The 16229-nt window shown below is 38.5% G+C and overlaps 1 protein-coding gene across 1 annotated transcript; it reads left to right on the plus strand.

Annotated features, from left to right (window-relative positions):
- Positions 1 to 1026: 1026 nt before the first annotated feature.
- Positions 1027 to 9816, plus strand: LOC118930364 (E3 ubiquitin-protein ligase Arkadia-like). The gene is made up of 5 exons (XM_057496882.1): positions 1027 to 1195; positions 5334 to 5429; positions 6465 to 6591; positions 8445 to 8537; positions 9526 to 9816. Exons 1-5 carry the CDS (start codon positions 1152 to 1154, stop codon positions 9631 to 9633), a joined length of 468 nt encoding a protein of 155 aa, XP_057352865.1. The 5' UTR covers positions 1027 to 1151; the 3' UTR covers positions 9634 to 9816.
- The last annotated feature ends 6413 nt before the right edge of the window (positions 9817 to 16229 follow it).

Raw genomic sequence — 16229 nt, forward strand, 5'->3', positions numbered from 1 at the left:
GAAACTATAAAGGAAAGCAAGGTTTATATGCTTACAAATGTGTCACTAATACTGACTACACAGAAGCCAACAAACCTGTGTATGGCAAAATAAAATTAACAAAAGACAGTTTGGAAACATGTTTACACTTACTATGACAAAAGCTTCCATTGTATATGAACTACTTACAAATCAGCAAGAAAAAGGTGAATAGGCTACTAAGGTGAATAGGTAATTCTGGGAAGAAATGTTAAGTGGCTAAAAAATACAAGATTTTTCTCAAATTGGCATGTGAGGACTGAGTGATAGTGGGGGTCCTCAGGGACTCCTGTGTACTGGTGACAGGTTTATTAATTATGGTAACCTTTTGGGCAGGGTCTTTTGTCAACTGGTATCTGAGTTTAAATTATTTTTTTAGACTCAGAACTACATACAGGAAATTTATGCTATAAACACTGTCCATGAACGATGTGTGCGTGTGTGTGTGTGTGTGTGTGTGTGTGTGTGTGTGTGTGTGCACTCGTGCATGTGCATGTACATGTACAAAAGAAGACTAGCATGAGAGGGATCATACAGATAGATATTTATTGGAGCATTCGGGTTGTTTCCAATTTTTGTCAATGGAAATTTCTTTGATAAATTTTGGTACATTCCTATAGTAGAGTGCTGTGAAGCTGAGAATGAAGTAAAACTGTACATTGACATGGGAAGATATCTAAGATTATTCAAAGAAGAAAATAGGTTGCAAATAGAACAGAGAAGACTCAAGCATTGCTAAAGTATACATAAAAAATTAAACATATGCTAATATGTTTATAAAATACAGTAGGAATCTATACTAGCAATGTACGCTCAACTGCATGGTGCCTGTTTCCCTTACAGATGCTGCTTTGACAAGACCGCGTCATGAAGCCTCTGCCGGCCCAAACTCCTACAGAAACCCGCCTGCTCAGGCTCAGCCTCCACCTGTTATTCCTCACCCTGTGCATGCCTCCCAATCTAACATGTCTTGTCATGCACCCCCACCTCACCCCGTGGCACCCCCACCCCCTACTAATTTAGACGGCACAGCTGCACCAATCCCGCAGCATCTTCATGCCACAAACCAGCCAATTCCTTATTACATTCCAGGCACTGCACCTCCAGGACAGAGACTGCATCATCGCCAAGTTATGCAGAGGATGGAAGATCGAAGGATGATGATGCAGCATCCAATGTATGTTTCATATTTTTAAAAAGATAATCACACATTATTCCTTTTCCTTCTATTCCCATTGGTTTATAACACTATAAAATCAGTAGAAGCAATTTAAGTATACTAAATCACCCACCAGTTCACTAGGTTATTCTTTACTAACCAAAATCTTCCTCTGTCTTACCCTGAGTTGTAGGTGTTGACAAAACAAGTTGACAAAACAAATTTATTTAACGAAACCAAACCATTTTCAGGATGCAACAAAGGGTCATTTATTTTTGCAAACCAGTCTCTTGTTTCTTTTTTCAGTTTCCATAGTAAAGGTTAATGTTAAAATTGATGATCTTGAGAAACAAGATACAGTGCTCAAATATTTACTTCGACTTATTATATGTTACCAGCCAGACGGAAGAAGAGTATTAGCATTTTTCAGCTGTTCTTTTTTCAATGTCTTTTTAACTTAGTTTATTTATTAATTTAAATATTATTGTATTACCTTAACATGGGAAGACTAACTGAACTTCTTGCTTTTTCTTTGAAAATTAAGTATCTGGTTTTCTACTTTAGGGCAGCAAATTTTGTTCTTCATATTCTGCCTGCTTGTTTTTGTAAATACAATTTTACAGGAAAACAGCTACCCTTGTTCGTTTATGTGTTTAGCCAGTACAGCTGCACCAATCCCGCAGCATCTTCATGTGGTTCATTTCGTCTGTGGCATCTGTGGCTTCTTTCACATTACAAAGACTAACTTGAGTACTACAAAGACTTAGTAACTACTTAGTAAGACCTAGTTGAGTATGGCCTATAGAGAAGTATTTGGCCCTTACAGAAACGTTTGCAAATCTCTTGAAATAATTAATGATCTACCACTTCTGTGACTTCTTCCTTTAGTTGTATAATTTATGATGATATCCAGAATCTCTGGTTGTTGTTGCCATTGTAATATAGTAACCCTTTATATAGAAAGTTGCCAATGTAACATTAATATTTTCCAGTATCTACAAGATTACCTGTTCTAAATTGTTAATATTAAACATGCAGTAGTAACCACAGTGGTGCTCATGTGAAACCTGAGCATAAGACTGTCTATTAATGATACCTCAATAAAAAAAAAAAGATTAAACACGCAAAATTTGAAAATGTGTTAGAAGCTAATAGGAAATAAGAATTGGAGTATAAAAATGCATCACTGGAACTTTTTTTTAAAGTACTCTGTTCAGAACTATGCTAATATTTGTAAATTTGACTGACTGTAAAAAGAGAAAATATATTAAGCTGGAATACAGAATAAAGAGTGTGAATGGAGCTAATATCAGTTTCCAGATGTGGAACCTCTTATTGCATGTGTTTGAAATAAATGCACAAGGTTAAAATTTTTTTCTCTTAAAAGATTTATCTTTTAAAATGGCTGAATGTTACAATATAAAGTAAAGCAAAATAAGATACTTCCATTTTCCTGCCTTACGGGTTTATAGATATATCTTACTTGCTCCTATAGCGTTTGCTGAGGTGTTTAATTTTAAAACTTTTATTTCCATTCAAATTCCTATTATTTTACTTAAAATATCTCCTGTAAAGAAGGTATATAACAAAACATTCAAATTCTCTTTTTCCTTGGATAAATTTGAATTGGAGGTATTATAAGAAATGAGCAGTGAGAATTGTGGGGTTATGATTTCTTGATTTATTAATCATTAAATCTGTTATTTTTATAATTTGTTATTAGATAATGAATTTCATGACTAATCTATAGACATTTGAATATTAATACTAGGCTATTTTTTCTACATTAAGAAATAACCACAGTGAAACAAGCCAAGCGGAGAAAGAGAAATACCAAATGATTTCACTTATCTGTGGAATATAAGAACAAAGGAAAAACTGAAGGAACAAAACAGCAGCAGAATCACAGAACTCAAGAATGGACTAACAGGTACCAAAGGGAAAGGGACTGGGGAGGATGGGTGGGTAGGGAGGGATAAGGGGGGGAGAAGTAGGGGGGTATTAAGATTAACATGCATGGGGGGGTAGGAGAAAAGGGAGGGCTGTACAACACAGAGAAGGCAAGTAGTGATTCTACAACATTTTGCTATGCTGATGGACAGTGACTGTAAAGGGGTTTATAGGGGAGACCTGGTATATGGGAGAGCCTAGTAAACATAATATTCGTCATGTAAGTGTAGATTAGTGATAGCAAAAAAAAAAAAAAAAAAAAAAAAAAGGGCAGTTCCTGTGTGGTAACCTCCAACGAGTTCTACACAAGGGTATAAAGGGCATATAAAAGTGTAGGCAAAGGGTCTGTTTGTGTTTATACAGAGGATCAAAGCCTAATTGGGCTACCCCGAAAATGAACTAAGATACGATATGAAAAAGAACTTCCAACATCTGCACTCTCTGGAAGACTCATGCCAGAAGATGATCATCAAAAAACCCCAGCAAAGATCCACGCACTGCTACAGCTGTAGATGCACTCATCCCACCAGTTCCTGGACCTGCCATGGGAATGAGGAAGGAGATATCTAAGCTGGCCTGTGCATACAGTAAAACAACAAAATTGGACTGGATCTATACTGTTGGAACTCAACCAAGAATTTGGAGAAGTGCAAATTGTAGCGCTCCAAAGTCTTACAACTACAAACTATTTATTGTTAAAAGAACATATGGCATGTGAACAGTCCCTAGGAATGGGTTGTTTTAATTTGTCTGATTTCTCTCAGACTGTTCAAGTTCATTTGGACAATATCCACCATATCATAGATAAGTTTTCACAAATGCCTAAGGTGCCTAACTGGTTTTCTTGGTTTCACTGCAGATGGCTGGTAATTACAGATATGCTTTGGTTATGTAACTATACTCCTATTATGTTAATGTGTGTGTGCAATTTAAGTAGTAGCTTAAAACCTATACATGCTGAAGTTACTCTACAAGAAGATATATCAAAGAAATAATCAATCTTCCCATGTTTTCTTCCGCCTGCTACTTCTATAGCTTTTCTTCTTCCTTCCTAATTACAACCCTTAAATAGAATTCGTGCCTCATATCAAATTTACCGAGTATCATAATTCTTCCAAGTGGTAAAGATACCTCAAGACAAATGCTGGGCATAGAAGCCACAGGGCATAAATATGCAAAGAAGTAAAAAGCTAACTTTTTCAAACAATAAGGCTTCTCTCTCACTTACCAACTTCACATTTCCCTGTATGGCCCCGGAAGATGACTGGTTAGCCAGAGACGGGTAAGATTCCTCAAGGGAGGAACAACCTAAGACAGGCACAGTCGCAGGGGGGCCATCAGGTGAGAAATTGGGGATCAACAGAGGTGAGGCTTAGAACCTCACCCCCCCGTTCTGAGAGAAATCTTCTGCATACGTGGATGTTTTATTGCCCTGGTCTAGCTTGGATTAACACATAGTCTACAGGCACACACCTGATCATCTACATGTGCTCTCTTACAACACTAAACTATGTTTTCTACCTTTATCTTGTATCTGCCTACCACTTCAGCATTTTATTAAAAATAATAATAATAAAGAGAGAAATGTGGTATCCACATATAAATCAAGTATAAAAACCAAATGAGTATTCATATTTGAACTGACTGTTTATAGTTCATAATGCATGAGCAAAACCGAAAGTTTCTGTGATGACTGCCCTTGTACTGTTCACTATGTAACTTATTCATTATGTAAGAATTTGTTCTACATGTAAAAACTTGTTTGTTATGCCTCAGAAGATTGGAGACTGACAAAAATTAGGCTTGGGGTGGAATAATGATTGTGCATTGAGCATTGACTCCCCTATACAGAATTTTATTGTCGTTAACAACCATTTGATCAATAAATATGAGAGATGCCCTCACAAAAAAAAAAAAAAAAAAAAAAAAAAAAGGACAGACCTCCAATGGTAAAATAAATTAGTAACCGGGATGTAAGGTATAGCATAAGGAATATAGTCAAGATATTGTAACAGCCTGGTAGGGTGATAGCTGGAACCTAGAATTATGTATATAAATGTTCTACCACTGTGTTGTACACTTGAAACTCATGTAATGTAATACTGTGTGTCAACTACCCTTCAATAAAAAATAATTATTAAAAAAAAAAAAAGAAATAACCAATTACTCAATTATTTCCGGTGGTCTTTCTGTGTTCTGTTTCCAGGCTGGCCCCTGAGCGCCCCCGACCTCACCCACATAGGATGCACCCCTACGGTGGACATGGACATCCTGTGCCTGGGACTATGTCCTCACATCCTCGGTAGGCTCCAGAGACATCTGCCCCATCAGTACCTTGTCTGTTTCAGCGATATGCTCAGTAGCTTGTGGTCAGACGGCCAGAATCAATGCTTTAGAGTGGAATGCCATCCAGGGCGGTGCTGTGGAGAAACTGAATTCAGTTTAACTGTGAGGCACTGCCTCTGGGCAAGTTAGAGACCTGGAGAAGCAACAGGAGGAACATGAGTTCGGGGCAGGGGGCTGTGTCACACAGGAGTGAGCTGTTCTGTTGTCCTTCAGGGGTGTCTACCATTAAAGCCAGCTCCCTAAATACATCCTGCTTCTCACAACTTCTTTATACACCGTCCCCGTTCTTAGTACTCGCATCTACTTGACTGCCTCTAACCCTGGCTACTGACAAGAGAACACCAGCTTGTGCCTCCCTAGTCTTACGGTGTTCACTAGAGAGGTGGAAGTAGATGTGCATTAACTTTCTAGGAAATTCATTTTCTTTAGGAAGTCATTGAGATCTTGGTCTACAGTAGCTTTTGAGGCACAACATAAAGTGAGAATAAATAAATGGAGATTTGGCATTTACCAGTTTTACTCTTTATAAAATTTTGTTTACCCTTGTATTGTAAGGTACAGATGTGTTTGTTGTTGTAATTATCTTTGAAGCCAGCAACCCAGAGACACTATTCAACAAACAAAAGTCTTGGGAGCATCTGTAACATTCACATAAACAAACAAAAACACCTAATTTGTGTGCTCCTCAAGTAGAATCAGACTTTTAGATTGGAAGGAACCTATGCATTTTGTTTCCTTTGTAGGATGTGAATGAAACTCAGTACAGTGTTTTGCTCCTTGTAATTACAAAATGGAATTTTTGAGTTTTACTTTCTGAATTGAATTTGAGATTTTTTTTAGTTATATCTTAGGGGCTAAATTTGTCTCAGCTGTGTAAGTTAAGAAGCTTTAGGTAACTTTAAAAAATGTAAACATACTCCCCCATTCCTACTGATTATCCTAAGACACCACAGAGATGGTTAAAAGCTAAAGCGCTCCCATCCTTTGTCAGGGGCCTGGGACCTGAAGCCGGAGGGGCTGCAGCTGCTGAGGCACCTGGAGCATCGCGTCCCCACCTGGACCATCACCATATATCACTTCGACTTCACTTCGTATTTGTACGAGTTCTTCCTTTACTGGTAAAATAAAAACTTTTCAAAATGCTGAAATATTCTTCTTCTTAAGAATATTCTTTTTCTAAATTATTTTACTGTAAACATTCTCAATGTATGAGTTATAGGTGTTTTAATAGAATTTGAGAATTAGTAATTGGAAATTGTGCTATAAAAAGGTATTAGATATATTAAAATCTATATTTGTATTTGCACTGTAAAATGTACTGTATTTTTCTCTCTTTATAAAAGTTTTTTCTTTTGTACGAAGACACCAGTCTTGATCCACTGTCAGTGGGACACGAGCTTGATTTTCTCACAAGTGGTAATTGGTCTGTTCTTATGTATTTCTACTTTACTCATCTGCCAAAGGACTATACTCATTCTCTGTCTCTGACTTGAACAGATTCACATTTTGTAGATACCAATTTAAGGTGTAAATTTATTGAGTTTGCAATTCATAATACATACTAGTTATAAAAGTAGGACAGAGAAGGGACTGGCTTCATCTTGGGGAAGTAGACGTACTGTAGGAAAGGCTTCCAAGATGCTTGATCATGCATGTGACTTCTCAGCAGGTTTTGGAATTGAGAATGATGCTCTTGCAGTGATTACAGCATGTTAAGAGATCTCAAACAGCATAAACACAAGCAACTCCAAATAGGTTGGTATTTCTGGATCTTAGGAATGGGGATCACTCAGCAATAAGAAATAAAGCTGCCCTGCCAAGAAACTGGGACTCAGGAACCACTGAAAGCGAAATGACTTGGTCTTATTTATGCTCTTGGAGTGATTGACTAAGATGGTAGTTAGAAAGACCACCTCCTCACTTGTTTGGAAAAATAGATTTGAAGGTGAGAGGATGGAATCTAGTTAAGACATAGTAGAAGAGGTAAAAGTTGATCAACACCTGAACAAGGACAATAGCAGTTGGCATAATAATGATGAGACACATTTGAATGACATTCAGGATGACTCCTAGATGCTAGCTTGGTGCCTTTCACTGACTTGCATAGTATTAGATTATGGTTTAGGCAAGAGGTTAGGTGAGTTAGGTTTTAGACATACTGAATCTGTGATAAGTGGGTATCAAGGTGAAATGTCCAGTAGGGATTTAAGTTTATAGTCTGCACCTCCAAACCATACAGTGATACCTGAGTTAAAGATATGTTGTGATTTGTCAATATATATGAGCCACATACTGTCATAAGATACAAATCTATGGAAGAGGATTAGATTGCCAGAAAAAAATGTATAGACTGACAAATTGAAAAAACCTTGGAGAGTGATAATACTATATCTAAAAGGTAATCCTGTTCTTCAAAGAAAGGATTCTGAGCACTGGGTAGAGAAGTTGAGAAGAAACAAAATGAGAATAATGTCAAAATAATATGGTCATTAGTGTTTCACCACAAAAATACAAAGTTGGGGAAATGTTGAATGCATTATAGAGTGGTTATTGGTGAGGATGGGGATGGTGTCCTTAGATTACAGGGAAGGTAAAAATGTGGGAACAGTGAATATAAACTGCTTGCCTTATAAGCCTGGCTGTGAAGGGAAAGCAGGAAACAGGGCTGCAGTTATACCAGGATTAAGGAGATGACACTTTGGGATAAACCTGAAGCTATGTTTAGGCTTAAGACAGAACATGAGAAGAGGACACAGAAGCAAGAGTCACTGAAGAATGTAAGGGTGACTTTGTCGCACCATTTCAGTGGGCTGAGAAAAAAAGTACAGACAACCATTTGCCTTAACATATTGCAAACACTGTATTTATATTGCAGGTTTATAAAATATGGAGCTTTATTGCTTTTACAGTATTGACAGTGCTATTCAAGGAATAGTCATCCTGGCTTTTAATACTAGTTATTCACCTTCAGATACTGGAACCTTTACAAGAAAGAGGAAATGTCAACAGTGGAGCATCTCAGGAGATGATCGAGAGATGCACATACCCACATAAATACAAAAAAGTAAGAATTTATTCTGTATGATGTCTACACTATTGAAATGCATAAGATTTAGTATTATGGATCTTTGAATTCAACTACATTATTACTAAAGCAACACATGCATATGATTTTTTTAAATTTGAAAGTTTAAAAATACATATTCTGAAGTTTCTTACCCTGATGACCCAAGTTTTTCTTCCTAGAAGAAAAATCATAGTTAAGGGTTTCTTACATAATCTAGGTATTTTTAGGCATTAATAATGTACATATGTACATATTTTCCCTTCCACTTTTAAAAATGACACAAAGAGGATGATAAGCGCACCGTTTTTGTGCATTATGGTTTCATTCTGGATCAGCACCCACATGCCACCCATATTTTTTAATAACTTATACTGTATTTTAACTGGCCACTTATTTTGACATTTAGTTAACCTATATTTCTTACATTGTACCCTCAATTTATAGTATTATTTATAGAAGTTGTGCAATAGATATGTTATATAGATTTATTTCAACAAACAACTATGCTATGCAGACTAATACTAAGAAAGTGAAAAATCACTATTTTTCATCTGTTTTCTAAGAGTATTAAAGAGGTATTACCACTAAATTTAAGTCCTTTCAGTTGTCTAAGCTAAAGATTATGTCATAGGATTAATTTATTTGGAGATTATTTGAAAATTCCTTAGTAAAGGCTATGTGTTATGATAGGACTAAAATAGAGTTTATAATCATTCTAACAGTGTATTAAAAATAGTAGTTTTCCAAGTAATTAATTAGTTACATTTAATTTTCCTTTTGATGCTGCTTATGTAAGTCTTAAAATAACTTAGTTGAAAATAGTCACTTAACTCATCCATTAACTCATCACAGTTATACCTGGGAGGTAAGTTGTGGCTGAATGTGTAGTTTTGTTTTGCATTGTCTGTCAAATAAACACAGACGTTACTCAGTTGTTCAATAATGTCATCCCACTAACACGGTGACACCCGATCGGCTCTCACAGAGGGACCTGCCCCGCCAACAAGCCAGCGAAGCACCGACTCAGGAAGCCACCGACGAACAGTGCACCATCTGCCTGTGTACTTTAGAGGAAGGGGAAGATGTGAGGTAACTAGACATAAATTATCTAAAATCCGTTGTCAAAACTGTATATGAGACTTTATGTGAAAGTAGACTAGAAACCACAAAAAGATCACTCCTGGCATATCCTGTTACCAATCTCTGATGTGTAGAGAATTGCCTTCCCATAGTAAGTGAAAGAAAAAGATTTAAGTCTCTGTATTGCTACCAGTGGGTTGGGATGGAAATATACTTGGGCAGGGAAATTTTGTGGTCAAATTGTCTTCTCTAAATCTTGCAGAAAGGAGAACTTGACAGGCTGTGGAGGAAGAAACTGTTAAATCAATGTATTCTCCAAAGCTTAAAGAGGGGGATCTCAGTGAACTCCATGCAGTGTTTGACAGCATCTTTTCATAAATTGAGTTTGTTCTAAAATGTCCTCTTACTTCTTGGGACTATTCAGTTCTTACAACTTTGCAATTTAGAAAATGTTGCGCTAACCCAATATTAATTTAAGGTATTTTCTTTTTATAATCTCTTCATTATTTTACACCTGTTCTATTTTTATCCAAAGTAACATAATCCCATGTGAAAAAGGTTCTATAACATATGTAACAGAACCGTATGCTAACTCTGTTACCCTAATTGATAAGGGTAACTTTATCATATGTCTTCACTTGGCTGAGAGAGAAAAAAATTATAAACATTTGTCCGCCATACCACATATAGGTTATTTGAACACTGTATTGCCAGTGAAATTTATAAATATGGAAGCTAACTTTTCTTACAGTAGTGGTAATACTGTTCAAAGAGTAATTGGAGCATCTCTTCTAGCAAGAACTAGGAAGTCTAAAAATCTGTGACAGCTCTTAGCAGTGGATTAGAAATGGAAACTTCTATCACACTCCTCACTTAGATTTACCCTGTACTGCCTCGATGCTTTCTTTATTTCTCAATTGCTAAGTGATGATTTAGTGTAGGATACCAAAGTAAATATCTCCTTTTAAGCTACTTTCTTTCCCATTAATTACTTTTCATTGAGATATAATTGGCACATATTAGTTTCAAGTGTACATGATTTGATATTGCAAATATATTACCAAATGGATTAAGCTGTTTTTAAAAAAGAGTACCATAGTATTCAGTGGCTATAACAATTACCCATAAAAACCTTATTAACCTTCGATCACTCTGTACTTTATAAAGATCCCCTAGATAGAAAATAATATTACATATAAGATTTCTTAATTAGTGTGAATAGAACTCATGCTAGAATGAGTTCTGATATTTTTGAGAGAGAGTTATATTTTTCAAAGTGTTTCACAAATTCATTTGATAGGGAAAAAGTATATTTTTGTAATTTTAGGTAACAGGGACATACTGCCAACTCAGCAGATTGGCAGCCCATGTATAGACACAAAACTGGAATAACTACCAGTGTAGGTCTTAAAATCCTTGAGGTTTTACATGATTTGGTTCCATAGCTGAAACAGTTAGTCATCTTGGGTATTTATACCTTATTTTGCTCAGTGTTGATTTAATGTAGGTGTAACTGTCATTAGAGAGGCCTCGAGGTTAATGTTTTTACAGATAGAAGAGATGTCTGGTAACTTTGAAACACTCCCGAATTATTACAGGTATACCACGTGCAGTTGTCATAAGATTAATTTTGTGCTTTTTGTTGTTTTTGCCTACAATAGACGTCTTCCTTGTATGCACATTTTCCATCGAGTGTGCATTGACCAGTAGCTGGCTATAACTACGAGGTGCCCCTTATGCAGAGGGGACATTGAAGCCCAGCTGCCACGTGAAAATTAACACCATGGTTCAGAACTGTTGCCCTTCCTCTCCTTCCCACCCTCCTGGTACACAATCCTATCAAGAACAAAAAAACAACAATAGGAAAGATCCAAATAATACCAGAGCTCACTAGAGAGGAGTTAGGCACTCTTTGAAGACTCCACAATGACTATTAGGAGTTTAAGCCTTCAAGAACAAGCACTTTAATCTGTAGAGCTGAATAACACATTTGACTACTGAGACAGCACGTTAAAAATTTCAATATTTATTTCTTAGAGCTACATTTACACATGTAAGATCTGATTATAGTCAAACAAATGCTACATGACAGTGTGCATGTACCGGCCTGTGTCTGAATGCGTGCGTGGGAGAATACACGTGGGAAACTCTGCTTGTTCCTTCAGAGGTCCAGGGATGAAACTGTGATACCTCTTATCCCTCCACAACCCTCAAAGGAATGTGGAATCAACCCAAGCATACACATCAGGTTCATTTGGGGTGGGGGTAGGTTGTTATTTGCTAATACAGAATCAAGACCTCCGAAAGTGAAGGTGGAGGTCTCTGCACTGTTACAAAGTCCACAGATAGGGATGAGAACTCCTGCTCTGGAGGCCTGGGGTCTCCACTTGTCTCATTGGCAGGTGTTGCCTCCTGGGCATCTCAACACATCCGGTTCAACTCATAAAGGTCAATTCCTCCAACACGGCCTCCTTGATCCTGGCTTCCCCAAGCTGGGCACTCTCTCTCCTGTTCTAGAATTCAACACTGAGCAGTCCCTTGGCAAATCCATGGCCATGATTCATAGTAATTATCATTTTGTTAAAGCATAAGCTGCGGTTCTTTGGAGTTCCTCACTAGGGCCAAGTGATTCTCCATACACATGCACGTACAAACCCACATTCACACAGTAACAGGCAAGGCTGCACAACCCCATTTCCCTGTGCCAAGACCCAACACCACTATGTGCATCCCCATCAGCAGCTCGCTCTATTTCTCCTCCTTCTGCCCCACCCAAAGCATACTGGAAGGCATACAAGGGAAAAGCAATCTCATAGGAATCACCTCACCTCCTCTTTTCTCGTAGGTCATCCACAAAGCTTAGTACCATAACCAGAAATTACTAGCAAATTACTTCAACAGTCTTTACAATTGGTTGTGACACACTGAGTCACAAAACTGATATTAAGAACTGTTGACTTAACTAGTTACTGAATGCATAAAGATGCTGTTGGAAAAGGAGAAAGCAAAGACTAACAAATGATCGTCCTTTGAAAAGCACAAATAAACAGTTTCATAATCTTTAAAGTCTACACTACGGCATTTTATGGCAAAAATTACATATTAATAGGACTGTTAGAAATTCAGAGATTCACAGAAGCTTTAAGACAAAGGTATAACTAAAAATAGATTATTATACATCATCCACTACATCAACAAAAAGGAGAAAAACCACATGATCACCTCCACAGATCAGTTGATGTTCCCCAGACAGGGAAGAGTGGCACATGTTCAGTGACACTAATCATTTGTAGCCATGTGTAAGAGTCACTTCAGCATACTAAAAGGCCCAGGCCTATGTGCTGTCTTTCCTCCTTCAGATCTGACAAGGTGATTTTGCAAACTGAGCAACTAACTTAGCATGCAGACCCAGCTGTAGATGACAAAGTAAAAGGCAGGAATAATTCCATCTTAAAGATAAGATTGCATTTTAACACCCAGAAAGTTCAAGAGGCAGGATTCTTTAACAAACAGACAATACCTCAGCCCACCTTGGGGGCTGGGCGGCAGCCTTTTGATGTGCTCCCAGACCAAGGTGCCAGTGTCCCAGAGAGAAATCAAGGCAGGAAATTCATTACCTTAAGTTAATCTTTAATATTCAGGGCCCATTTAACAAGTCCACACCTCAAAGTTTTCTTCATGTTATACAAAAATCCTCAACTGCCTATAAAACCCCTAGACAACGCACCACCCAGGCTCTCTTGTCCCCTCCAGACCTGAGCCGGGAGCTCTGTCCTTTCCCTTGATCTCTAAATAAAAGCCTGTACCTTGCTCTCCTGCCTTGACTGTTTCTGAGGCTCATTCTTCGTATTCGTGAACAAGAACCCCGGCATCACTAAGAGGGGCCCTCTATCCTGTCCTTACGACTAGACAAAAAGAGCAAACCTTAAGTAAAGTGATGTGAGCAGGACTGTCTCCCAGAAGCCATTCGGAACACCACCTCCCTTTCCACTCCTTTCAAGAATGTCTTACTAGTTCACAACTGTGGGGCAAGACACAAAATAACCAAAATTAGTATGACAAAAGCAGAGGATTGAACCCAAATAGCTGCTACTACATCAAGGGGAAAACCAACTAACCACCATCACAAAATCTCTGTCCACACTTTTAAATCCATTTTATGAGTCCAACACAGAGGCGGATCGGCCATGTGAAGATGGGTTTTCTATTATCTGAAACGTTATAATACAGCTCCACTATCTGGCATTATCTTAAAGGGGAAGTCCCCAGCAACAATCTATTTCAATAAAGCCACATGGTTTGCAGCAACTGCTTCTCTTTGTCCGCCAACCAGTCAGGAGAGAACCCCTTTCAGAGGTGGAAGAGAGCAGGGAGCTCAAGTCAGTGCCTCCCTCCCTCCCCACACTGTCAGCCAGGCCCACGAGCCATACCCTGTATCAGAGGGGCTGCAGAAATGGCTGTTCCCTCATCAAGTTTCCACTCTTCCAGAATGTTCCAGCCCCACCTAATGTCCTGCCTGAATGTCTGGCTTACTGTTTCACAGAACAAGCCCAACATAGAAAGGAAACAAAATCCAAAGACCTGGGATTCACACAGATAGCTAAGTCCTCCCCAGGTGCTCTTCTAAAGGACGCGGAAAGAACTGACAGGATCAGTCTAGGACTTCAGCTTTGAGTTGATATTCTGGGTATCATTCAACTGTTATTTCCTGAGTGCCCAGTCAGAACAAGGCACTCTCAATGCACACCCAGTTAAGTCTGTACCAGGGTTCTGAGATGATTACATTTCACCAGTGCACAGACAGCAATACGGAGTTAAGGCCTCTGTCCAGGAACAGGGAACAACTGCTCCTTATTGATTTACATGATCAGAAAAAGGATATGCCAACTTGCAAAAGATTTGTAGCCTCTGCTATGCCTGGAACGTTGCCAGAAAACTCAGGAAAGAATACATCCGCGCACACACACAGAGCAGCAAGACGTACTATGCAAATGTAAGGTCACCAAGAGGCTGCCTCACTACAAATGTTTCCCACCCTCGTAACCGACCTTTTCCCCACCATCTCCCTCTTTCCTCTTCCACAGAAGACTGCAAACTTTTGTTTTCCACAACTTTAAATCATTGTTGTAACAAGCAATTTATGGAAGGAAGAGCAAAGAAATATACTGTTCTTCACTCCCAATTTTCCTCTACACATCAGTCAACAGAAGAAAAACAGTAACACACACAGGCAGCTGCTCCCTGAGGTCATCCCCGAATTCCCGCTGAGCCAGCACAGCTCCAGGGCTGTTAGTGGAAGGGCTGCAGGGCCACTATCAATAAGCCACAAGGAAAACCAGAATAAAGCTAGTTTGTCATGACACCATTTTCTTACTTCCATTATGACTCACTGTGGACATACCACACTGATTTTTTGGTAACTCCACTCAAACTTGCTTTTGAAAGATTTTTTTGCCTAAAAGAGTAAATGCTCAGAGGGTAGGAGAGAAGAGAAAGTGTGTGATGGCATAGTGGCAGATAAGTTAGGAACAGGTGCTCCAGGAAATGAGAAGTGTTTCAAAGCAGATCAGAGCCTAGAATGTTTGCAAAGGTATGGAGTTCATGTGTCTCCTTTTCAAGAAAATAGGACCATTCCTGTCCACACTGTACAGGTTTTTCTTCCAGGCATCTGTGGTGACAGCTGTTCTAGAAATACATGATAAACCTGTTGTCTTCCTTCCTGGTTATCATCACTTATAATAGTGTGGAAAGACCCATGAGAAGATGGCTGAGGATACAGATGCCCCAGGGGAAGCTGAGACCAGAGGGCTGGGAGTCTAGAGGAAGTGGCCCCATGAGCTAGCTCAAGGAGGGAGGTGGGGTCAGGGAAGAGGCACTGAGTGGGGCTCGGACCCCCCAAGTACACCTGGACAGTGAAGAACCATCTGCAATATTTAAAAGGTCTGGACAAGTAGTGACTCTCTACCATCTTACTACACTGATGGATAGTGATTGCAATAGGGTGTGTGAGGGGGACTTGATTATATGGATGAATGTTGAAATCACAATGTTGCTCATGCAAAATCTTCGTAAGATTGTATATCAATATACCTTAATAAAAAATTTTAAATAACCACTTAAAAAAAAAAGTTCTGGAGAAACAAGAAACATTATTTTGTGAACTTTCAAGTAGTGTTGTTAACTAGAATAACCGTGCTATACACTAGATCTCCAAAACTTATTCATCTTGTAACTAAAAGTTTGTACCCTTTGACCAACATCTCCCCACTCCTTCCACCTTCCAGCCCCTAGAAATGACCATTCTGTGTCTATGAGTTTGTTTTTTTTGGAGTCCACATGGTATTTGCCTTTCTCTGAGTTATTTCCCTCTGCACAATGCCCTCCTGGTCCATCCATGTTGTCACAAATGGCAGCATCTGCTTCCTTCTCATGGCTGAAGAATATTCCATTACACACACACACACACACACACACACACACCTTTACCCATTCAAGGGACATTTATTTTTAAGGCATTTTGAAATCTGGATTATTTAACATAAAGAACCTGTTCAAGTAGAAAATCACCAAGTGTAAGAACATGAATGAACCTCTTCCGGGGCTCCAGAG

This window comes from Manis pentadactyla, chromosome 2 (genome assembly GCF_030020395.1).
Source record: "Manis pentadactyla isolate mManPen7 chromosome 2, mManPen7.hap1, whole genome shotgun sequence".
Taxonomy (NCBI): domain Eukaryota; kingdom Metazoa; phylum Chordata; class Mammalia; order Pholidota; family Manidae; genus Manis; species Manis pentadactyla.